The sequence below is a fragment of the Hydra viridissima genome, unplaced genomic scaffold (genome assembly GCF_058129835.1).
Source record: "Hydra viridissima isolate aposymbiotic clone 2 unplaced genomic scaffold, HvirCarnegie_v1 scaffold_4, whole genome shotgun sequence".
Lineage (NCBI taxonomy): Eukaryota > Metazoa > Cnidaria > Hydrozoa > Anthoathecata > Hydridae > Hydra > Hydra viridissima.
Window position 1 is genome coordinate 2,886,491 of NW_028324303.1, and position 25,748 is coordinate 2,912,238.

General features: G+C 29.0%; 1 protein-coding gene and 1 pseudogene across 3 annotated transcripts; both read left to right on the forward strand.

The window, feature by feature from the left end:
- Window positions 1-6,673: 6,673 nt before the first annotated feature.
- Window positions 6,674-10,915, forward strand: LOC149889422 (uncharacterized). Of its 2 annotated transcripts, XM_090084840.1 has the most exons (7): window positions 6,674-7,041; window positions 7,249-7,338; window positions 8,835-9,129; window positions 9,327-9,408; window positions 9,792-9,837; window positions 10,193-10,277; window positions 10,563-10,915. In XM_090084840.1, the coding sequence occupies exons 3-7, from the start codon at window positions 8,905-8,907 to the stop codon at window positions 10,800-10,802; spliced, it is 678 nt and encodes a 225-aa protein (XP_089940966.1). In that variant the 5' UTR covers window positions 6,674-7,041; window positions 7,249-7,338; window positions 8,835-8,904; the 3' UTR covers window positions 10,803-10,915. The 2 variants fall into 2 exon arrangements, with proteins under 2 accessions (XP_089940966.1, XP_089940965.1); XM_090084839.1 differs by lacking the exons at window positions 6,674-7,041; window positions 7,249-7,338 and having other exon boundaries at window positions 8,799-9,129; window positions 10,563-10,913.
- Window positions 10,916-14,169: 3,254 nt separating this feature from the next.
- LOC145182512 (selenoprotein N-like) lies at window positions 14,170-25,408 on the forward strand (annotated as a pseudogene). The gene is made up of 13 exons (XR_016451711.1): window positions 14,170-14,696; window positions 14,878-15,009; window positions 15,680-15,851; window positions 16,750-16,930; window positions 17,124-17,275; window positions 17,476-17,526; window positions 19,170-19,202; window positions 19,467-19,627; window positions 21,397-21,502; window positions 21,603-21,706; window positions 21,889-21,956; window positions 24,120-24,221; window positions 25,213-25,408. The product of XR_016451711.1 is annotated as a selenoprotein N-like (transcript).
- Window positions 25,409-25,748: the final 340 nt, after the last annotated feature.

Below are 25,748 nucleotides of genomic sequence, written 5' to 3' on the forward strand. Positions count from 1 at the left end.
TTTGGCAATTGATGGTAATTCTACCAATAATGGCGGCACAACTAGTATTTTAAATCAGAACACCGAACATGTTGAAATAACATTCTCAGTGGTATTCACAGAAATTTGTCAACATGACTATGTTGATCAGTATGCTCTAGCTTGCCACAGCCATAGATAAGAAAGACCACAATTTTTTTCTGATGGAGGTTGAAGCCCTGGTTTTCTCTGGTTGTCTTTGCTTTATTATTCATAACTTGTTTGTTAAGTCTAGTGCAGTATTATGTCGCTTCACTTCTTCGAGTAAGCTTCCATCACCATCGAGTGCTCTTGTTGCGATCTGGGAGCCTGTTAATCCAAGAGCATTAGCTTGATATGCCTACAACTATATTTGCAACAGCTACTTAGTCTTTCTAAAGAGTTTTCTTTCTTTCGAGAGCAAAGTTAACAGTACACTGATAAAAGCGGTATGCTAAAATGTATTAGCAATAGTTTTTTTTAATTATTGGACAAATAAAATTTATTAGACATTTTTGTAAGTTATAAGTTGTGTTAGATTACTAAATTCTCTCAACTTACTTCATGCAACCATTTTTATTTAAAATGATTTTTTTACCCAACTCTTCAAACCCGTTTTTATCCCCGCTACAAACAATGTTATAAATACCTAACCATCTTGAATGGTAGGTACTCGCAGTTGCACTTGCACAGTCTCTGTGAGACGAGCATCATATAGACGGTTGTCGAAAGTACATGCTCTATTAGAAGGACACCTCCAATGTGTAGGTCGTACTAAATCAGGAAAAACAGTTAATCTTGAAGCTTCAATTCTGCCCGACGGTAGAGTTTAACATGGCATACCAATATGTTACGTTCGTTCGAGAGAAGCAACTTCAAATCATTCCACCAGCTTAGATAAAGCTCGGCGGTATACAGAAAATCATCGAGATTATCTTAGTCATGATGGCTGGTGTTGAGAGTATAATGCTTATCAATTATTGTATTGCTTAAGAGGGTCTCAACAACATCCTGATGAAATTAATAAATTGTACGCCAATTAAACAGCACGCATGGAACGAACTATGGGAAAAAGAATTCCACAGATAACAAATCGAACATATACAGGTCTTGTCCAAAAGATATTTCCAGTAAGAAATTACATTGTGTTTTACGATAATGCAGATAACAATCCAGTGTTAGAACATTCACTGTCTCTCATAGTAGGAGAAGCATTCCATAGATTTGGATTAGCTCTTGCGCTATTGAGTGTGATGTTGAGGACACTTCAACATGGGATGTAACACGTCCAGCTTGAGCTCAATACCCTAGTTCAAACAATGAGGCTGATTCAATTTAGCGAGTTCCATACTTGCAAGATAACGTGAGTGAAACTTAATGGATGAAGAAAATCAACCATACGTCAAACGTGTAAAGAAGCAAGCTCATTGAAAGTAGAATAAAAAATGCATGCTTTAGCGGTTGGAGCACTGTTCCTTATCTTAGCTATTTTTTTTTTTCGATAGATTTGCAATAACTCATCATACATATAACTCATATTAACACGATATACGATTGCAAGCAGAAATGCTGCAACCACCGCTGGAATAGCAATCTGTAGAAATGGAGATACAAAAAAAAAAATGCAGAGCATTTCGAGATGATTGAATGATCCAAGATATTCTAGGTTTTCTTGACCATCAACATTATTGGTGTCTTTTGAACTTCGATAAGACGTAAGAAGTCATGATATATGAGTTCTATTGATTTAAACTAGATCGCCGAGAGCTCAGCATCGGTAAGGGCTTCGGGTAATGCTTATTGGAACGGCGCAGCTGCCTGCAGCATTGACCACAACTATAGGCCCTTTTACGTCAGAGATTGTAAGTGGACCTCGCGACATATCATTTGTATATCGAGGCGACTTTGCAATTAGATTTACATTGTCAATTTTGAGTAGATAATTTGATAAAAGCTTCTCTGGTTTGTACATAAAACTTTCTATATAATCCAGGGTTGGATAATAATGCTCACAACCACCAATGTGTAATCCAACAATTACAGCTGTTGTTGTATTGGTAAGACTTGGATAACCGTCGTATGATTTAATTTCACTGAGTCATTTAGTTGTAATTTGATTTTCAAATTTCAAAACGAGTACTTCGAACACTTTGTCAGCGCTTTTACTTGTACCTACTTACAATGCTAATGATGAGTGCACCAACTGCCACTAATAATGCCCACAAATTCTAAGCGAGGAAACCAATAACATTTGAAGTCACTCGGAAGGTCCATAAAATGATTGTATCAATAATTCCTAATATAGAAACGGCAGTTTTATTTGTGAGTCATTGTAGTGGATTTTTTGGTTAGCGATAATACCTGGCGGTTTTGGTGGAGTCAGTGGGATTGGTGGAACTGGCGAGATTGGTGGAGTAGCTATCGCAGATAAAGCAGCAATTTTTAACACTTCACAACTAAAAATCCGGACAAACTTTGTAGCTTCAATATAAATGTCAAACAATCTTTTAATTTTATTTTTTAAATTATCTATTAGTAATTTTACAATCCTATCTATTATGTAGCAAATTTAATCATTTACAATGTACTATAGTCTTTACATAGTCTTTACTTTTTCAGCACTTAATTATACGTCTAAAAGTTAATAATCAAGAGGCATTCCGAAAACGAGTGTACGCTTTATTGGATTTGCATCCAAAAGAGGACAAAACGTTTATTTTCAATCACTTTCGAATAAAAAATGTCCCAAAATTGACCACATACAATATACTGCAGCAAAAGGAGAACAATATAGGACCAGAACGAAAGGTCAGAAGTGGTGGGACTGCAAAATAGATACCTAAGAAGCAGCGTAGAAAATTTGATTGATAAGAAGGATGGGGCTTCACAGCGTAGCTTAGCCAAGAGATTCAGTGTTTCCCAGTAGTATATTTTCAAAATTATCAACGAAAAGACGAGCATTCGTTGTCGTGAAAAACTAAAGCGCCGAAAAGAACATCAACTCAGAGAGCTGCTGTGAGTCCTAAGTGCTGAAAATTGGTTGCACTTATTCAGAAAAAAGTTGTGATCATTGACGATGAGTCATATTTTTCTTTAAGCAACTCCGATCTTTTTGACAACGTTGGGTATTATACTTCTAATCCCGACGCAAAGCCTAATGAGGTCAAGCTCAAAAGAAAAAGCAAATATGAGCCCAAAAGTATTAGTTTGAATTGCCCTATCTGAAAAAGGAGTCTCAAAGCATTACATCGCCCCTTCGGGCCATGCAGCTGTTAAGGATGTGTACATTTGGACTGAAATTAAAAGATTGATGTATGCAGGTAATTGGCAAGCTGAAAATCTTCGCCGACTAAGAAATCTTATTGAGTATTGTATGAAAAAAATCGACCAAAATTGCGTACATAGCCTTAGGGTGAGTGCTTTCACAAGAGTTGATCGTGTTCGCCGAAATGGACTGATAAACGAAAAATTTTTGTTATTCTATTTTCTAAAATACCAGTTTCTTGTTTTTATGCTTTTAAATTAATAAAATTGATTACTCCGTTCAAGAAATATTCACTTTTAAATTTTGTCTGGAATATTAGTTGTCACATGTTACAGCCACACTTGCTTTATTGCTACAGCAATGAGGTCTCGTAAATCTCTCTTCGCAAAAAAAGGAGCAATTTTTTCTCTCAGTGTTACATTCTCACTGGTGATAAAACGTATTAGATTAAAAAATTGTTCAAATCGTTTCTTTTGTACGTGTAGATCAGCTAACCCACATTTTCACCCGACGATTTATGTTTATTAAGGGTCTGAATCTTTTCACTTAAGGTTTTTTTCTTCTTTTATTAATATCTTTTCTCCGTGTTCCTTCATCTTTATTTCTTCTTCCACTTTTAAATCGTTTATCGGTCTTTTAACAACCCTTTATTAGTGTATTAGTAGTTTCAAGGGTGCTAAGGTTATGAACTATGGGTACGAGGGTTATGTGGAAGGAAAGTGGCAGATAGGCATTGATGTTGAGGATCTGGGGATAGTTTGGTTTGGACTACTTCTGGCATCCCAGTTCTCAAACAATGAAAAGACTTTCTTTAGTTGTACCAATAAAAAATCTACTACACCTTCATTGAGATACACTCAAAGATCTTTTTTTGAACCAATTTCTGGTATTAAACCTGGTTTTGAACCAATTTCTGGTATTAAATCATAATAATCATAATCAACTTCATTTTCCGCCATTGTTATTTGTGCCTGGTACTGTGAAGCTTTTGTATAAAGTAACCCCCACACGTGGGACTGACGTGAACACCAGATTTATTAGCAATCTTGGTCGTGCAATCATAGAAAAGTTTAGAATACGCATGCAGTATAAGGAAATTCAGAGCCTTAGTTCCTATGGTGAATATGGGAGAGTTTGAGATATGTACCTAACAAAGGTACAAAAACACAATATCTCCAATAAGGTTATAACGACCAGGCTGAGCACGGAAATTTTACTCTGCTTTGTAATGGTGCAAACTCTGCGGCTACTACTGGATCGCGTGCCGTCCTTGCTACTGCATTAGGCAAAAATCCATCTTATTTCTGCATACCCCCTAGATTTTGAGCATTTAAACAATAGAGAACCCTTCCATGCTAGCTCGTTCGGTGATTTTTTTTGGGAATGCGATTGTCTTTACTGATTGGTCACAGTTTGTTATTAACACTGACACCAGCACAACACCAAACTATTCGCTCGATAATATTACCCTACAGCTTGAGACTGCGCTCTCGTAAACTTGCTTCTGGCATATTATTGGAAGCCACTAGAAAATTCACCTTACCCTTCGAATGAATAGTCCGCCACCGCCGTATGAACCGTGTTTGAGAAAAATTGAATCTTCAATGTAAAAACTGCGAGCCAATTGTTGACGTATGTAATGATCTTGTGTCCCAGCTCAATATCGTTTGGCAGACAAAAGGAAAAAACAATTGCCGTCTTTAACCTAACCAATGTTAACATTACTTTAGATAGTATTCCTTCGAAAATTTATTCATAAGGTATGTGTCTCAGACACTTCTTTGAGGAGGCTACCGAATGCTATGTTGGTTGTCAGAATTCTGTCAATAGGCTACAGATCTCAGTCACTCACACCCCTGGATTTGGGACAATTAATGTCGCAGTATTCATCGTAATAATGCTATTGCAAAGTTGCCTTAAGCTTCTACCCCCAAAAGACTTGACCTTTCTGCATAATGTTAAATTGCTGCCGGGAGGCATTATCAATTCAAGTGTGGTCCAATCTAAACTTGTTTGATAGAGGATATTGTTTGAAAAAGTTTACTTCTAGTGCAATTATAGTATTATAAAGTCTGGCTACAGTGGAAAATTTCCACTGAAAACATTTAATTGCGTGATGTAAAGGATATGATGTATGAAAACAGTTATTTGGCATTGAATATTTTTTAACGTTTGTTTTTAATATGGGCATTACTCGACTTTCTTCCTCCGACTCCTCCTTTACAAATTTCATCATTATGATAGAAAGTTTTATGGTGATTAAGAATCGTATAAAACATAGATCTCAAAATCAATTTAAAGTGCTGTAATCTGAAGTTGAAAGTATAAAAATATACGATAAATTGCTAACATTCGCGTAAAAATACTAATAATCATGAGTAAACTAATTTTAAGGTCGATTTTGTTCTTAAAAACAAAATATTTCCAGCCTGGTTTTTACTATAAAAAATGTTTTTTGGTTTATTATAGACGTAAATGTTCTTTCGAGAGACAAACGAGATGTAAAACATGTTACTCATCTGAAACATGTGATTCCTTGATGTGAATTTTAATTTTATAACAGAGTTTACGACTATTTTAAAAAAAAGTTTTATCATCATCATCATCATCATCATCATCATCATCATCATCATCATCATCATCATCATCATCATCATCATCATCATCATCATCATCATCATCATCATCATCATCATCATCATCATCATCATCATCATCATCATCATCATCATCATCATCATCATCATCATTATTATTATTATTATTATTATTATCATTATCATTATTACTATTATTGTTGTTGTTGTTGTTGTTGTTGTTGTTGTTGTTGTTGTTGCTGTTGTTATTATTTTTATTATAAAAAGTTTTCTTATTACATTTGTTGATATTATAAAAAGATGAACTTTCATCGAATAATAAAAATGGATTTCTTTAATGTTCTTGGCAAAATATGTTCTTAATAGATGCTGATCTACACGATCCTTAGGGTTATGACGTTTATTTTAGGTTTTCGAAGAGCCGTGATATGTAGATAAACGAAGAGGCAGTAAAACATTTGCGGAACATTCTTTTTTGTATGGCAAACACAATGAAAATAAATTTTCACAGAGGGTTAATTTGAAGCATCAGAAGAAATTTAATAGTTGTAAATATAAATTTTTCGATATAAACATTTTAAACTGTTTTAAATTTCATTTTAGTATGTAATCAGAAAAAAAAATTTTTAACTTTTGCCATAAAAATTTTAGAAGATATTCTAGACAACAGAGAAAGAATCCTGTTAAAAAAAATTTGCGTGATAAATTAAACGCGATTGAATTCCCTAAACGTTCTATCGTTCTAAATCGTTATTTTTTTAAAAAAAAAAACAAAACCAACGGAGGTTGTACTTTTAGAAGATAACTTTTAAACGAAAAAAATTATCATTTATAATATGGTGAATATTCGCAATTTATTAAGTATTTTGTACTTTCAACTTCAGATTAGAGTACTTTAAATTGATTTTGAGACATGTTTTTATACGATTCTTAATCAGCATAAATTTCTCTATCATGATCAATTATAAAAATAGAGATGAGAGTGGGAGGGGGGAGGGGGGGTGTAGGAGAAAGTAGAGTAGTGCCTTAAATATGAATCAATCAGAATTGTTAAAGACAACATAAGTAAGCGATCAGTAGATTAAAATCGAAGAGTAATTAATAAATTACTTACCAATTTGTAAAAAATAGCTTTCTTCCAAGATATGTTCTATACAGAGAGAAAAACCCATTCTTAAATCGGTATTAATTGCTTTAAAAAAATTTAAAAAATTTTCGTTAATTTTATATTTAAAAAAATATTATTGTGAACATTAGTATATTTTGTACAGAAAATAATTTAAAATAAAAAAATCAGTTTTTATTATTTTCTGTACATAATGTAAAAATACTCACCAAAATATTTTTTATAATATAAAATTAACAAAAAAATATTTAAATTTTTTACAGGACCTTAGCTACCAAATATCACATCCGAAATGTCCTATCAAAAATTTAAACATACTAAGAGTATGTTTTTGCTGAATATTGATGAAAAAGGTAAAATTTTAATTGAAATAAAATAATCTATTTTGTTTTAAGAAAACATTTATAGAATATATAGACAAGATTGATAAACATTTTCCAAAAGTAATCTGCATCGAGTGTAAATATTGGGGAAAATCAACAGGGCAATTGCAATGTCTCATGTGAATGCAATTATTTCCCAATATAAAAATTGAATTGGGTCATTCCATGCCAAAATTTATGGACTATGGACTAAAATTTTACAGTTTCAACATGAATTACCTCGGATTTTGATAAAACTTGGTATGTTGATTTATATTAATAAGAAAAGCAAATACTGAAACTTTCAGGTCAAAACTTTGTGGCTCATGAGATAAGGTCATTTGAAATTTATGATTTTTCCAAAATGTGTTAACTTTTAGTAGCAAAAACATGTTTTGTTCACATATTGAAGTTCTAAGTTTTTAAAATAAAATTTCAGAAGAACTTGTTTTTTTTTGTTTTTGTTTTTTTGTTTTGTTTTTTTTTGTGTGTGTTTTTTTTTTCTGTTGTTAATCATAGACATCTCTTGACTTTCTTTTGTAAAAGATTGATGTTGAATTTTTTAATACAATTTTTTACTCATAATGGCTGCTCTAAAAACCTAAAAGATCACTCTCAAAATTAAAAAATCAATTTTTAAAGGGCTAATATACAAAATTAACAGTTTTAGAAGCAACACGATGTTTTTTTTTTAGTTTATATGTGTTAGGGTTGCTAATTTTTAGAAATTTATTGAGTCCTAAAAATGGCTCCAGTTAAAAGTTAAAGAAATTGGTCTTCACTTTGAAACTTCAAAAGCCTAAGATCAACAGTGTTTTTAATAAAAAGATTTTTTCCTATTGATTTATTTGACTTTATTTTTGTGATTTCAAGGTGGAGACTTATGAGGAAACTACAAAATCAGATAAACAAAGAAAAAAGAGTTTGCATTATATATACATATATATATATATATATATATATATATATATATATATATATATATATATATATATATATATATATATATATATATATATATATATATAAGAAAAAAAATTTTCATAATCAATTCTAGAAATAAGCCTTGGGTTAATCTTGAATTACTAAAGTTTTAAAATAGCCTAAACCCCCCATCCCCACATTTCTCCATATAAAATATATTTATGCAAATTTTCTCTCTTGTTTAATTATATTAATTGATCATTGAACATTTAATCTCACACAATGAGTTTTTCTGCATGGCAATAAAAATTTGTTGTAAAAAGCACATTGGTAATCTAAGTTCTCAATTTTTATGAAACTGAAATTGGGCAGATTCTCAACATAAAAGTCACATTTAATCTTAAACTATGAAAACAAAACTAAAAATCAAAACTTCATAAAAAGTAAATAAAACTTTATATTGAGTGAAATAATTAACATCATTTTTTTAATCAATATTTTTTCTATACATTAAATCAAGTTAAATTTGTGTATGGTAGCTATAAAGTTAAATTTTTATTTAGTTGACAGTAGAGACAAGTATTCAACTTAAAAGTTTGCCCAAAAAAGTTTTTTGTTGATGTAAAAAAAGTTATGCTAGTTGGATATGATTCATCAAGTGACTCCTCTGACTTAGAAGATATTGGAAATGAAGCTCAGGAATCTGATAACATTATTAATCTGACTGATGTTTCAATTCATTCTGTTACTAAAGAAAGCAGAGATGATAAAAACAGTCAAACTAATGATATGGATGGTAAAGATATATCCTTACAAGGAAGCTCAAAAGAATCTAGTTTGTCAGTTAATCATTTCAAGGTTTTTAAAATGATTTTTTTATATTTAGTAGTAATGAAAACAATATTTATCCAACTTGTAATTTACATATTTAACACATATTTATATAATTGATGCTTTTAAATATTCAATATATATTAAAATACATATTTAATGTATTAGAATATTAAAAAGCATGAATTATATAAATGTTTTTTTTTTTAATTCTATTTTTAAAGCAAAAGTTTGAAAAGCTGAAGATGAGAAGGTTGAATAGTCAATCTCCTTGCATTATCCATAATGATGAAAAGATTTCCAAAAGTAGGGTTTGTATAATTGTAGTATTTTTAAATATAATTGTAATATTTTTAAATGCGTGCTTACATACAAATATTTACATGCATAGAAAAATAATTAATCAAAGTATTGACTTAATATTTTTTATTTGACATTAAAAATGCTCAAATTCTTATTTTAATTAAAAGGGACATTTTATTATGAATTTTCTGATCATTTTTAACACAAAAGTTAGAAAATAATAATGCTCTTGATATTTTTCTACTGCTAAAAAATGGAACAATCATCACCCATCTGTTACTTAGCTGCTTGGTTAAAAATCCATTATTATTTTAAGTACTTAACATGATAATGCTCTTCTTTTTTTCCATTACATTTTAATTGTATATTATTTAATATTATTTCAGCCAATAAAAAGACAAGAGATCCGATGAGAAAGAAATTTCGTAAACGGTTTGTGTGACACTGTTAGTTTATATAAAATATTTATACCATATAATTTTGTTTAGAGAGAATAAATAATATTTACATTATAAAATTAAGTGTTTTTATCTATTGCTCTTTTCTTTTCATCAATGTTGTTAATTTTAACAGAGCGGTTCTAATATTTCAGCTATAATAAAATTATAAATATTGCACTAATTATCATATAATTAAAAAAGAACTATATCAAGTAAATATTAATTTCAAGTATCAAAGTTAATTAAAACTTTTGTTGAAATGTTTGCTAACAAAATTCAGGATGCCAATTAAGCAGTTTTTTGAAACTTTTGTTGTTTAAATTGTATTCTAAATTTTATTTTCTTAGGAATGAAAAAATGAAGGAATTGAACAATTGCATTCCAATGACCTTTTTGGTTTCCAATGAATATGACCCTCATAATCAAAAAAAGGTGTGTACATTTTTTTTTTTTTGCTTTTTTAACTCATTTATGAACATTAAAAGTTTAAATTTAAAATAAAAACCAAAGAGAAACTTTTTATTATATACATTTTTTAAAATTTAAAGTACAGATAAAATGATATTTTTACGCCCTTTGATACAGTCTGTAAAGTAAAATCTGTTTTTATTTGTTCAAGTATTGTTTACTAACAAGTCCCCCACTTAAAAAGATGAGGGACAGAAACTTTAACAAGTTTTTTTAAATGTTTTTCTATTTAAATTTGTGTGTTTTTAGAGCAAAATAGAGAAAGATCTTGATTCAGCAATTGCAGCTAAAGATTTTCAGCTTGCCGAAAGTATTAATAAAGAAATGATTCAAAGATCTTTTGCAACTACAGTGAAGAGTGCCATAGAAGCTAATAACTACATTAAATTACAGAAGAAAAAAGAACAAAGAAAACGATTGAGTAAAAAAGAAAAACTTCACTGGTCCTTTAACCAAAAACAACGCTGGGAAACAAAAGGAAATATGTAAAAAAAAATGGAATAAAAAAAGAAATTTTTAAAAAATATCGTCGCTTGTTTTTTGTCGTTTGTGATGTGTGCTATAAATAAAATTTAAAAAATTTATTTTGTTTATCAAAATACCCTTCTACTTCTATTGAGATTTTTTTTTTAAATTTGGCTTTGCACCAAATATTTAAAGTGATTTTAAGGAAATTGTTTCATAAAGTCAGATGCCAATCTGTAACCCCGTAGTAAGAGTTTGCCAGACCAAATGAATGGATAGATTTTCATGCCAATCTGACTGACATTTTTAAATGCTAGTTTTAGTAAAATAAAGTACATTAAACTTACAATTAGAAATATAACCGTGTGATGTTTGTTATTGTCTTGCTTATTCTTTTATTACTTAATTTTATTTGATTATAAAAAGTTTTCCTTTTTTTGTTTGATTTGTCATTTATTTGCTAATATTATATATATCATGTAGTAATATTGAAATTTAATGAGAAAAAAAAAAGATTAATTATACTTGAACAAAAATTCTAACAAATAATTAAAATATATAAATTCAATAATAACTTTTAATTTTTCCTATATTAAAAATTATTATTAAATTGAAATAACTTAAGTATATTCATCAGTGAGATATAAATACTCCAAAAATTCCGTTTTTTTAGTTAACTTACAGAAAGACTTTAGAAAAACGTTCCAATTTTTTTGATTTGCAAACGACTAAAGCCTACATTTATATCTCTCAATAACATAGCTATCAACCATTCAGGGGTCAGTATAATGCTTTATAAGAGAAAAATTGTGCGGTGGTACCGTCGCAAGAGGAACAGCTCGGTATTTCGCTAAGAACAATAGGATCTTTACTCCAAAGTAACTATTTTGCAGCAGAGTCAAATAAAGATCTTTTAATTCTCAACTGTGCATGGAATTTATGACATATATATATAGATATTATACATAAGACATAAATTCTAGATAACTCATTTAAAGCCCCCTAAACAGATAGAGTTCGAAACGTTTACAGCAAAGATTTAATTTTCCAAATTTTTAAAACTAAAAATAGCTGTAAATAATTTTCGGAAAAAAAAAAATTTCATATTGATATTAATTGTAAGTAGAGATCAGACCGCATATTAGATACGATTATTTCTTATTGTATCAATATCACGCGATATGTACGATATGTACATTTTTCCATTGCAATCTTCAAGCGATTTATTGTACGACAGTAATCGCTTGCATATCGAAAAACCAAAGTCCGGTCTCTAGTTCAATGGCATTTTTTTGCATAGCTGTGAACACCAATTATCCGATTTCTGATTTAACTTGTATTGCAGTATATTTCTCAATCTTAACATTAAAAACTACATTATCATCGCAAATTTTAGATAATCTATTTGTACTTACAAAGTAAATCGAATTATAAAAAAAATTTAAGTATGAAAATGTTTACAAAGTTTTATTAATTAAATCTAAAAAATATGTCGCAAATGTTACATTTTCACGTTTTTGAACGCGATAAAGAAAATGGTAAATTAAACAAAGCTGTTACATTAATTCAAGTTTTCAATAATTTTTTTTTTTTCAAATTGAGAAAATTATCCTCATTATTAATATTGATATTGTTTAAATATATCTTCTTTTTTTCTTTCTTTTAGACGGGGAGTGGTTGAGATATTTGTTTTAATTACTTAATTACAAAATTTAAAACTAATAACTGATAAATTTATAGAACAAACACATTTTCTATCATTAACAAGTAATTATTTATCAAATATTTAACTTGGGGTAAATACCTTTTTCAATAACGAGAAACGATTACGAGACTTTTAAGCAAATTTTGAAACTTTTAAATCTAAAAAAGGAAACTGAATTTCGCAATAAACAGAAATCCGGTAAAAAACTATTGGAATGTAATTAAAATGAAGCTTTTTCAGCGTTTTTTCCCGCAGTTTAACAAGCGTTATAAAAAGAGAATTTAAATTTTTTTTTTAAATTAACTTCAACGTAGCTTGGTTTTTTTTGTGTGAAAGATTTCTTACATATAGAAATGGACCATACGCTAACAACATTTCGTCGAGCGTTAAGCAGAAATGCTGTTGGAAAATCTTTATTTCAATTGCAAATTATGACAGTTTCCTCTGCCAGTGTTCAGCTTCTGTTTGATAATTTATGCGTTTTGTTACCAAATGATTGCAAAGAACATCGATACTATGTTGGATTGTACAAAGGAGATGCTGGAATGTCGTTTATTGTTTTATTTAAAGACTTGTCGCAGAACCATCCTAAAGATATTTTGTGGTTAAATGATTGCATAATTACAACAGTAGGCAATAAAGTAATTCAATTAGAAACGGCTGAAAAAACTATTCTGCTTCATATGACTACGATCGAAAAAATGCAACGATGGAAAAATGCCATCGAAGAGAGGATAAACTACATCCAAGATACTAATCTTTTGAGTACATCATTATCCTCAAGTTTAAATCGATATTGTTTGAGGCAGTCGAAAATTCAGCCCCAATCAAAAACTATTGAACAATTTAATGATCTATTTTCACCACTCATTACAATGTAGTAATAGTAGTGGTAGATTAAAGTTAGTTTCTAAAAATTTAAAAATTTATCTTTGGTTCATATAGATAGAACTGGAGACTTTTCATCGGTTGATGAAAAGAATCAAAAATGGTGTATAATAGATCAACTAGCATTTTGATTCGAATTTTTCACTGGAAGTGAAATCAGGCGGAACATTAAAATAAATGTTCTCTCAATTCTCATGTTTAGTTTTTATTTTGCATAAATTTTTAAATATTGTTAGTTTTATATCATTTTCAAATTATAAGAAATGGATTTACTTTTTTTTTTGTTTGCTTCGTTTTATGGGTTTAGTAATTCATTCTATATGTTATTTGCTCGCTAAATAAAAATAATTTTTAAACAAAATTTATGAAACCCTCCGACCAAATATACAACAGAAATGCCCACCAATAGAATGTTATTAGAGGCAGACGAAAATCCTGTTAATAAAGCACAAAAAACACGGCATACTCTCATACAAATTATTTCAAAACACTGTAAAGTCACGGCAACAAGATACAAGGCATTTTTTTGGCTAGTATTTTAATGCTGCTTTTTTTTATAAAAGCATGCCCCGTATTTCGGGCACGTATTTACAGTGATTTTCGTATATCATGTGTTCCATATACTAATTCCGGAAAAAAACTTTCATCACTATAGTAACCGTTTCTGAAATGAAATAATCATAATTGAGAATTGTTATTTGCATGTTGTGACTTTAGCCACGAGATCAATAACTAAATTAGGTATTTCTTTGTGTTAATCAGAATATTGGTTATACCGGATTTAATGACGAAAGAAATTTACAGTTAACGAAAGTAGAAAACGTTAACAAGGCGCAAAAGATTTTGTCTTTATTATGGTGTAAAAATGTTCATCTAACACTATTCTGATACATGCATTCATAGTAAAGTATTTACTGTGGATACGTAAATCTCCATGTAGATTATAGTAGTAATTGAGGTATAATTGGTAATATATCAAGTCAAGAAATGGTAATTTGATATTAAATGGTAATGAACTAATGATGAAGAAGCTTAGAAGCAGTAATGAAGAAGATTCCTCTTCTAAGAAAGGAAGTTGCTTGAAAAATTGTTTTAAGTTCCTGATTTTTTTTATTATTCCAATTAGCATGGGGCTAATTGCCATGTTTTACTATAAAGGAGGTTTGGAAGTTATTGAAAGTTATATGCACTTGAATAACTTAATTGATCCTATTGTTGTGAAAACTTTTGAAAACTTTGACAAAGATGGAAACAATGTATTATCAAAGTTTGAGTTTCAAAATGCATTTTATGATTTGGAGTTGTTAAAATTTAAACAAAGAGTTGTAAGTTTCATTTTAATAACTCTCTCTATATACACTTACATGTTGTTGTTACAGATTACTGTAACTAATTTCTGAGAGTTTAGGAATAAAGTTTAAAATATATATTTAAATAACAATTATTTATCAATTAATATACTTTAATATATATTTAAACAATATATGCTTAAATAATATTTTATAGGCTGCTCAAAAAAGTCTTAAGAAATACTTGGCACAGGCTATTGAAGATGGTGAGGAAATTCTTAACCTTCAAGCTAGTCTACTTCCTATTCAGCTAGAGACAATGAGAAAATTTAAAGATGAATCTGTTCAGGTAATCAATGATCTTTTAAAGTTTTAACAACAAAAGGCTTGTTAGCAATTATTTTGTTTCAAACTCATAATACTTTAGTTAAAAATGCAATACAAAGATAAAATAGTAATAACTTTATAACAACAAATTCATCTACATAGATATACACCTTTTTTTAAGTATAAGAAACCAGTTTACAAAAGAACTGTGCTTATAATTCATATGAAACAGAAATGATATTTTCTCCTTCATGATTTTTGTATTTCAGATGAACTGATAAATTTTGTTTTTGATTGATATTTTTATTTATAATCAGAAGATTTTAAATTTGTTGCTACTTTATGCATTATAAAATCAGCCCATTGGTCCCTAAAATGATATTCCAAGCGTTAATTTCTCTTGGAGACTTTTATTACTGAAACTTTAACTTCATGTTTATCTTTTTAGAGCATTTTTTTATTTATCACCTGTGAAATCAAAATAAACAGAGTTAGTGTTAAGTTGCTTGGCCAGTTGTCAGATTTAAGTTTATAACAAGTAAACTTCAAAATCTGATTAAAACATCTGAATAAATTTTCAAAAACCTGAGACTAATTGCTTAAATTTCTTACATAAAAGAAGGTGTAATCAACTTTTTTTATTTATTACCTTTTTTTTTTTTTTTTATTAACTTTTTTAAGCTTTTTTACAGTTTTACAAAGATGCAGATACATTGTTTACCTTCAAATCACTAATGGAATGGAATTCTCCAAATTTGAAATCTGCAAACTTCTCTGTTCAGAAATTTAGAGGTATTTTTATTCCAAAATCACTTCAAGTTGGAACAGTGTGGGAATTAATGCCAATTGCCATGGGGCAAACTGGTAACTTAATACATTGTAGAAATATTGGTCGCAAGTCTTAATTGTAAAATTTTTTGCCTTAAAACTGTTTCCTCTTTAAAGAATGTTTTAAAATTATATTTATATTTTGCCATAATTGTTAAAGATTATTTAGAGTTTTATTTATAAATTTTATAAAATGCATAATAGAATATAAATTAATTATTCAGTTACCTTTTTTGGTTTTGAAGTTCTCCAATGATTTTATGCAAAAAGCAGAAAATCAATTATCTATATTTAAAAAATTATTGCATTTTTAACAAGTGAAATAATGAAGACTGGTGTGATCTACAAGCATTATATGTTTGTAATATTTTCAAACAGAGTCTAGAATATAAATAAAAGTTCTAAAATAGTTAAAAAGAGTCCTTGAGAAACACTGTGTAGTTATAATTTAAAAATTTATTAAGAATTCTTAAATAATATTGTTAGTATTAAAGTATAATTTAGCTATAAACATTTAATTCCAAAAAATAAAGTTTATTAATAAGTTTTAATTTGTGATCATAAATAAAATTTATACAAAAAGTGAACAGGGAAGAAGAACAAAGTTACTTTACATGCTCATTATTGAAAAAATACATGGAAAACGGAATATTGAAAATTAGTGCCATATGTTATTGAAAAAAATATATTTATGGTATATTTTATTTACATTTGACAAGATACACTTTGTTTACATATAATACATCTTATTTACATTTGATAAGATCTTTTTACAAAGTTGAAGTTTCCTTGTAAATATTGTAAATTAAATAATACTGAAGTTTTAACATTTAAAAAAGTAAAGACAATTTGGAAGGAATATTAATTGGAATATTCTATATTCTGAAAAGACTTTCTTTTCTTTATTAGTAAATATTTTAATTTTGTCATCTAGTCCTCCATTTACAAAGTTATCATTATTTACCTATGGAACCTTCTACTTCTGCAGAGAAGTTGTTTTTTAATTTACTCAGCATGTTACACCCCCAACCCTTTTTACGAACCCGCTTTCCACCATTTGGAGCTGTTGCTGCTGTTCGTGCTCTTGGAGAAAATTACATAGATGTTTCATTCAGGTGCGTCATTCATGATTATATCATAATTATATGCGTCATTCGTGTGCATGCAACCATAAATACTAAGAATAATAATTCACTGCTGTTTCAGGTTAATTTATTTTGATAGAAGCTGTTTAATTACAGCTAGTAAATGTGTTCTGAAATAAAGTATTCAGCAAGTAAATCTTTAATTTGATGTTTTTGTTTACAGGTTGCATTGTGAGTTTCAGCTTAATAATGAGCCTCAATTACCCTTTTGGTTTACACCAGCTGCTTTTGTTGGCAATGTAATTATAAAAAAAGATGGCTCACACATTGAATCATTTAACATGCATGTACCAAATCATCACAAGTTGAATGTTGGTAATTAGTTAATAAAACTTGGTTATTACAATTAAAACATTTGCCACTCATATCTAAAATAAAGACCTCAAACTCTGTATTTAGAGTAGAGTAGTGATATTGTAAAATGTTGCAGAACTATTTTCTTTTTATTCTTAAATCTTGAGCACTCCTTAAGTTAAAATGATAGTCTATTTATAGTATATTTCTATATTTTTAAGATATGGAATGGATAAGTAAGTTAAATGAAGACAGTTCTGGAAGAAGGGCTGGTCAGTATGATGTTTTTTTTTTTGATTTATTGATTTTATTAAAATTATTTACTTCCTCACTTATTTGAAAATATGAACTCTTAGTTGTACAGGGTGTGGCAGTAATATGTGGACTAATTTTTGGCTAGGCTTTGTAATGTAAATAAAGTCTCCACTGCTTGTTTTTGTTGATTAATGTTCAACAAACATCTTAGGTTTAAATAAAAATGGAAATAAAAACATTTTAGTTAATAGTTTTAAAATGGGAGCCAAAAGAACTAAAGTTTTAAATTTGATTTACATTGATTCCCCTGCAAGTGAAATGATTTGTATTTCTTAAGTGTTTAAAACAATATTATAACAAAGTGAAAACACATGACAGTGCTGAGAGAGTTAAATACCCTCTCCAGTAAATAAAAAAGTTGATAAAAAGTTCACTGAAAAGATTAAAAAATGTGTTAAAAAGTATCCTACTATGTCCATCAGAAAGACAGCAAAACTGTTTAATGTTGAATATAGGACAGTCAGAAGAACTCTAAAAACACTTGAAAAAGTCAGTGTAGTCTAATCTACATGCCAACTTTTGATAGAAAGGCTAAAAACTTTGAAATCGAAGTGATATAGAAGCTTCTGAATCACTTGAAAAGCCATGCTTTGTTAACAGGCAAAAGTTTCTCAGATGAACTTTTAAGTATTGACTGTGTGATCAATAGGCAAAATGACAGAATAATTGTGCAGAAGATTGACAGAGCACCACATGTGTGTCATACCAAGCACCCTCAGTCCATCATGATGCTATGAATCATCGCTTCTAATTGAGAGAAATGTCCACCAATTTACATTAAAGAGAAAAAAAAAAGTTACTACTGATGCGTATATCAGTTTACTAAAAGTTTATGTGATGTCATGGCTGAAGAAGACATTCCCAGAAGTCAATTACATATTTCAACAGGACAATGCACCCTGTCATAGATCCAGAAAATACCAAATAATAGTATCAGGACAAATAAGCCAATATCTGGCCCAATGACTTTTGGCTACCATCCAGCCCTGACCTGAATTCTCTGGCCTATGGTGTGTGAAGTGTAGTTGAGAATAAACCTTTCAAAAAGACCCACTTAAGTGTCAAGATACTAAAGTTATCCATTATTTTTGCTTGGAACTCAATGTCAAGGGACTGTATAATCAGCACCTGTTACTCCTGTTGTAGGCTTGAGGCAGTGATCAAAAAAAGGAGACTTAATAGAATGTTATGGTAGGAAAAGCATTTATCTTCAACTTTTCTTTTGTTAATTTTCCATGAATATAATTTTTTGCGCTTTAAAATTTTTGAAAAATGTTCTAAGAAGTTCACAAATTGCTGCTGCATCCTGCAGTGTATGATATGTAAATACTTTTTAACATTCTAATATAAAGAACAGTAATGGTATACCCCAAAATAATATTTGGCTCTTAAGAATTTAAACCTTAATTTAGGTTATACAAGTTTTTCTCTCCATTTACTCTAGCTTTAAAAAGTGTATGAGAAAATTTTTTTAACACTTAAGCATCTAAAATTAGCTTTCTAGATTTCATGTTTTAAGTTTCACAATTTAATTATTTATCTTCCTAACCATATAATTTTTACTAAAGCAAATCTATTTAAATTCCTATTTCATTTTTAGATATGGAAGAAAGTGCTGGAGAAGTGGATATAGGTACCTTTAAAAAATAAATTTACAATATTTGTGATATTTGTTATACGATATAAAATATGGAAATGATATATTTTTTAACTTGTTCTTTGTTTTTATCATCTTGATGATTTTTTTTTTTACTTCTAACAGGTTGACTAAACTTTTCTTTCAATTTTATTAAACAAAAAGTTAATTACTAGTATATCATAATTAAACAAAAAATTAATTACTAGTTTATCATAATTTATTAAAACAAATTTAACTACTAGTTTATCATAATCTTAGGATACATAGAGAAAATGGAAATCTCTTCAACTCAACCTTCGTCTCTTCCCAATCATTTTAATGTGTCAAGTAATCTGCCAAATGATATTAAATGGCTGGAAGAAATTGATCCTGGCAAAATGTTCAAGACTCTAGAAAGACAGTTTTATCCTTTTAAAGAAGTAATTTCTTTGGTTTTACAATTTTTATACTAAAAGAAACTTATTATTTAAAATACTATATCATGAAGTAGAAATTTATTGGTTAGTAATTTATAATCAGTTACACAGGTATTCCAGAAAACCAAAACTAAATATCAATATATAAATACACTAAATTTTATGTTTCATCGTTTTAAAAATCAACACAGGAACTGAGTAAATTATTAAGGGCTAAATTTAGTATGATTGTACCACAAAGAGGCAAATAAACATATTAGCATCAATTCAAAAATAAGGGCACAGGTATAGAAAGCACTAACAATCTCAGACAGTAATCAATATGTAGAACATTTTTCCTAGTTTTCGACATCTCAATTTACTAGAGCAATTTTTTACTAATAAATAATGAATTCAAATTTTTTTTTTTTTGAATAATATTGTAGAATAATCAATAAATTTTCAGTTTTACCCTAATTTAAGCATGAATTCATTCAAAAAAAGTCTTATTTTAAGCTGCATTGCAGGTTGAGGTGATAACAAAAACATAGTACTATAATTTTGTGTAAAATAAAAGAAAGTCCTAATGCTTAGTATTGTATATTTATTGAATGTTAAAATGACTAATGCACTAAATACATAAATTTTTAGAATTAGAATTCTTTTGCATTATTCTTGGTTTAATTTTATTAGTTTTATACTTATTAGCAGCTTTTTCTTGTTTTTCTTTCAAATTTTCTTGCTAAATTTACTTTGTTTGCTGTTTCTCAGACTCTTTCTCAGCTTTTTTTCTCTCTTTTTCTTGCTTTTTCTCAATTCTCTGTCTTTCTAATTCTTCTTTAGCCCTTTTGTTCTCCTTTAAACTAGCAATATATTCATCAGATGTGATGACTGATGAAACTTGTTGTTTTTATACTTTTTTTACTCTGAAATTCTTTTGGACTAAAAAATACTGACTTGAAAACACTGTCATTCAAGGTGGTGCAAATAAATTACTTGAATTTACTGTTATCAGAGAAACTTTATTTATCACTATTTGCAGTTATGTTGTACAATTGCTTGTTTTAATGCAAAAGTGATCGTAAAGTATCATTATATGTTTTCAGAATTTTTTCTTTTTCTGTTTCTTGAAATTAAGTGAGAAAGGCTGTAATTTTAAAATTAAAATTGGACATCCGTAGAAGAGCAAAACATTTCAAAAATGTTTGCTAGTCAATCAACTGCTCAGTCATCAAAAAGTCTAGGCCATGTTGATATTGAAAATGAAGAAAAAAGTGAATGTGAATTAGACATTCCAACACTAACTTCAGATCCAATTGACCCGGTTCTCCATGAATATGAAGTCGAAAAACCAAGTAATACATTGCTGGCAAGTTTAAGAAAACAAGTATAGAAAGTAATATTATTACAAAAATGACATCATTCAAAAAAGACTGATGTTGTTAGATGTTAATGTTTGTTTGGTGAAAGAATTTAGATTGTGTAGTTTCATTAAAGAATAAAAAACATAAACAAAAAAGAACTTAATGAGATCCTCTTAAACAAAAAGTATTTTGTATTACAAAATGAAGTGGGGTGAAATGAAGTATTTTTAGAAGTCTTCAAATACTGCGGCATGTTTTGAATATTTAATGAAAGGTGGTGTTTCCTCAGATGAAATAAAATTCTTTTGCAGTTGTTATTCACGAAAAAAATTTCCTTTTCAGTCATTGGTCAACTTTATATTTTTCTTTTAATTTAAAAAAAAATTCTCTCTAATTTACACTTTTTTATATTGCTTTTTCGTTTTTAAGGTTCCTTATATTCCATTTAATGAGACGTTTATAAAAGCTGAAGAAGAAGAAAAACTCATCCATCTCATCATACTTTGGGGATCTCTTGATGATCAGTCTTGCTGAGGTAAAGATCTTTACTAAAATAAATCCATCTGGCTATAAATGCTGCTTACCGCTTCTTTTTTTTTTTATGTCTTTATATTTTTATCTATATTTTTAATAAGGTTCCGGGCGGACTCTCAGAGAAAGTGCATTAGAGAGCCCGCCTGTAATGCAACTACTAACTGATCGGTTTGTTAGCTGCTGGTCGCTGGTCGCTGATATGGAGGTATAAATTTAAAGATTTAATGAATGTTTATGCTGAAGAGAAATAAAATAAGTCTGTGATGTAGTTACTAGCAAGAATGGTTTCTATCTGTTAACAAATTAATACCACGTGAATAGTCGAACAGATCCCTTTTTGTATATAAGTTCAGAATTTAAAACTGATATAAACTTTCTGCTTTATAGGAGCTTATTAAGCATGATCTACAATCGGATATCAGTAGAAATGCAAAAAATGCGTTGGACAATTATAAGTATTTTTATTAAATTATTAAATTATTTATTTTAACTTTTTTTTTTCTTCTTCTTTTTCTTTTTGAAGAGAAGAGAGTTACGTTCGCGATTAAACGAAATTGCGTCAGTTTAATCGCGAACGAGGAAAATTTTAATTTTCGGAAAATCGATTGAATTAATTGCATTTTTAGTAAAAAAAAAAAAAAAGCCCGTTGCTACTTGAAGCGCAATGCGCTCTATGCAGCCATATGCTACTCGGAGCGCAATACTTTGTACGCATGCGCTAAATTTTTTTTTTTTTAAAATCTTGTTGATGTTAACCCTATCCCTATCCCTATCCCTTACCCTAACCCTAACCCTAACCCTAACCGCCTATCTAACCAGCTTTATTGTGAAATATAAATCGCACTGTTATAATGAAATAATTGCGCATGCATGTACAATATTGCGCTCTGAGCAGCTTATGGCTATGTAGAGCGCATTGCGCTCTACGAAGACACTTCGGAAAAAAAACGTCATTATTTTGGTTCGTAATTTACGATCTTATTCTAAGTAACGGAAATATTTGTAAAATTTAATCGTTATGTATGTCACCTTACCGTGGTGTCACCAAACAAAGTCCTATGCTGTGAGAAAGTCTTATGTAACAAATGAGAAATTTTGAAAAACATATGTTTTGGGAAAAATAATTTTGTTATCTTAACAAGATATGTAGTTATAATTTAAAAGTAACAAAGTATAAGTAAATATTTGTTTTATACAATATACAAAATTTACCATTTGTTACTTTAGGACTTTCTTTACAGCATAGTTTACACCACGGTATGTCAGTTACAAAAATTCCGTTAATAATTTGCATTAAAGTTTACAATTAACGATATAGAGATGATTTTTATGAATAGTGTTTTTTATATAATTTTCTTTGTTTACAAAATTGTGTTCCACGTACTAGTTCTTGTAAATTTTTAAAGTCATATTTTCACAGATATTTCTATTTGTATTGTTGAATATATTGAATTTACTGAAATATTGATAATAAAATTTATTTCACGTTATTTACGATTCGTAAACGTATAATATTTGTCAGTTAAATTTTATGTTATCAAATTAGATGTTACCAAAATTTTATGTTATCAAATAAAATGCATTTATATATATTTTTTTTAAATCCGAAAAATGGTAGTGCCCAGCCTCCAAACTGGTCGGCAACAAAATTTTAACCGCTCTTAAAATTTATTCTAAACTCAATAATACAAACATTCTGCAGTCCTGGTGTTATCGACATGTCAAGTTCCCCCTATATAGCAATTGTTTGGTAAGGTCAACAAGGGTGGTCAGGTCAAAGCTAAGTGCAAGAGTTGTGAGGTTGAGGACAGGAAAATCACCCTTGGAGTGGTTAAGAGCATCACTTCAAGCACAGATACCACCTTCAGCACAAGCATCCGGAAGAATGGAAGCTATTTCTTTCCAGTTAATAAAATGGAAGGTAAAGGGAACACTGAGGTCACGGATTCGGAGGAAGAGGAAGATAATGAAGGCTCCAACTAAGGAGCAATTGCTCCTCAAAGGACCTCTCAGTCTCAGTTCTCAGTAACAGAGGTGCGTGTTAGGATCATACCCAGAAAACAACTGAGACGATACCACAGTAACTAATCCTAGGCAGCCAAATGAAAAATTGCGATTGTTGCGAGAAGAATCATGTACAAACTAGTTTGGGATTTTTTACATAGTTTTTACAAATTCTTCGGACTTTAAAATTCAAAATATTCTTATGACAATCTTAATAAAAATTAAACTGTTCTAATGTATGTGTATAATATTCTATAATTGTAGGTTACTAACAAATAGGTTTATAGAAAAATTCTCGATAGTAGCTATCATAAGAGTTGCCTCAGTTACTAAATTTTATGTCAACTTTACAAGGAAGGATTGAAAAAGTTTAATGGATTTACAGCAATTATAACGAACCTTATGACAAAACTACATTGAATTAATGATGTCGGAATTTTATTTTCATAATTAAGTTAATAACATTTTTTTGTTGCGTTCGTTTTATTTTTACAAATGCACGTAATTTTAATCTTTAATTACTGCGTTTGCAAAAACTTTGTAAGTCGTCTTTCTCTAGTTTTTTTATGAAGTTTTTTTATTTTAAATTAAGTTTCCTGTTCTTTTTTTCCAAGATTTCCGGTTCAATCAATTATCATGTCTCCAAATGGATCAATCATTCACAGTGTAAATGCAAATGATCTTTTAGATATGGCGAGATTTGAATTTTTTCAAAGGTAATTTTCCAAATATAGAATGAGCTACCTACATATAAAATTTTTAACACAATAAAAAGTAAAAATATTTAAAAACTTAAATCCTTGAAATACTCGTTAAAAACGTATTACGACGATTAACAACCTTTTTTAATTTCTGGAAGGTCTTTAAAATAATATTTTTCCGAACCAAAATGTCATTTTATTTAATTAAAGATTTTTTTTTATGTGCGTTTATGAGTTAATTTGTTGATAACTTCAATTATACTGGTCGTCATTGATATCCTCCTATTTCTTATGTTGATTTTTGTTCATTCGAGGATGCTGAAGAAATCTTAAAGTCAAATTGCTCCATCACTCACCAATTTTTCAAAAAAAGGTCTTCAAAGTTCGAAAAAAAGTGCATTTCGTTCATGTTTGTGGTACTGTGACATTAAAACCACGTCCCCTCTGGTTTTTTTAACACAATAGGAAAAATTTTCTTATTCGAACATTTGGACTTTTAAGAATCCCAAATATTCAATAAAAATATAATATTAATTTTTCAAAATTAGCTCTATTATTTGTTTAAATATTTATAAAAAAGTGATTAGCAGCAGGTTCTAATTAGTTATAAGGGAGTAATTTTAAATGCTTTTCCTGAGAAAAAGGTGCATAGTTGAAAAAACCGGATGCCATATTTTGATTCAGCAAGTCATTTGGACTTGCTGTGGATGATTTAATCAAACTTTGGACAAGGGTGGATGATTTAACCAAAACGTCCATTTTTTTGATGTTATAGTGCCGCCAATCTGGTCGAAAATGCGCTTTTATTCGGGGAGTTCAACTTTGCTGACTGGTGTTCTAAGTTAACTTTTATTAAATAAATCAATAAAAAATAATTTAGTGCTTTATAAATTTCCTTATCACTGTTATTATTGGCAATAGAAAACTCGAAATATGTTGATTCATTTAATAGTTTTCTTAGAAAGATTACAAACTTTTTTGCGAAGTTTTAGCTTTTTATCTTTAGTAATCCAATAGGAGATGTTTACTTAAAGTTTCTTCACGAAGGTCTTGAGAAATTCTTAAAGGCAGGTATGGAATAAAGAATCCTTGCGAAGTTTGATGGCAGACTATCATTCGATTGTAGTGGCTCTTTTAAAATTCGTTTAAAGCATTTTTTTTTTTTTTTTTTTTTTGTCAAATATAAATTATTTTCAATAGAATTTATTAATATAAATTTTCTAACTTTTTCTAACTTTTTTTTTTTAGTTATTTATTATAAATTTATTGATATTTGTGACTAAATAAAAAGCGCTTGAAAATATTAAGTCTGTTTCTGAATAATTATGACAATTCTATATTTAACTGCAATTTTATTTTGTATAAATGATCTTTTCCGGTTACGTGGCTAACTTGGGTTATATTTGAAATGTTTTTATGATGATTTTCACATAATGTGTTGTTTCACTTGTGATTATCGGATAGACAAACATGATCAAATTATCGTGTGTACAAATTTAAACAAGGTTGTAAATGTTTGGTATATTTTTGAAGTTTTATTTT

What these genes read in the sequence shown, in the direction of transcription:
- LOC149889422 (XM_090084840.1), top strand. Translation starts at nt 8,905, where the DNA reads ATGCTAGTTGGATATGATTCATCAAGTGACTCCTCTGACTTAGAAGAT. An exon ending in TGATGAAAAGATTTCCAAAA is followed by an intron (nt 9,409 to 9,791) that starts GTAGGGTTTGTA and finishes ATATTATTTCAG; the next exon opens with CCAATAAAAAGACAAGAGAT. An exon ending in ACCCTCATAATCAAAAAAAG is followed by an intron (nt 10,278 to 10,562) that starts GTGTGTACATTT and finishes GTGTGTTTTTAG; the next exon opens with AGCAAAATAGAGAAAGATCT.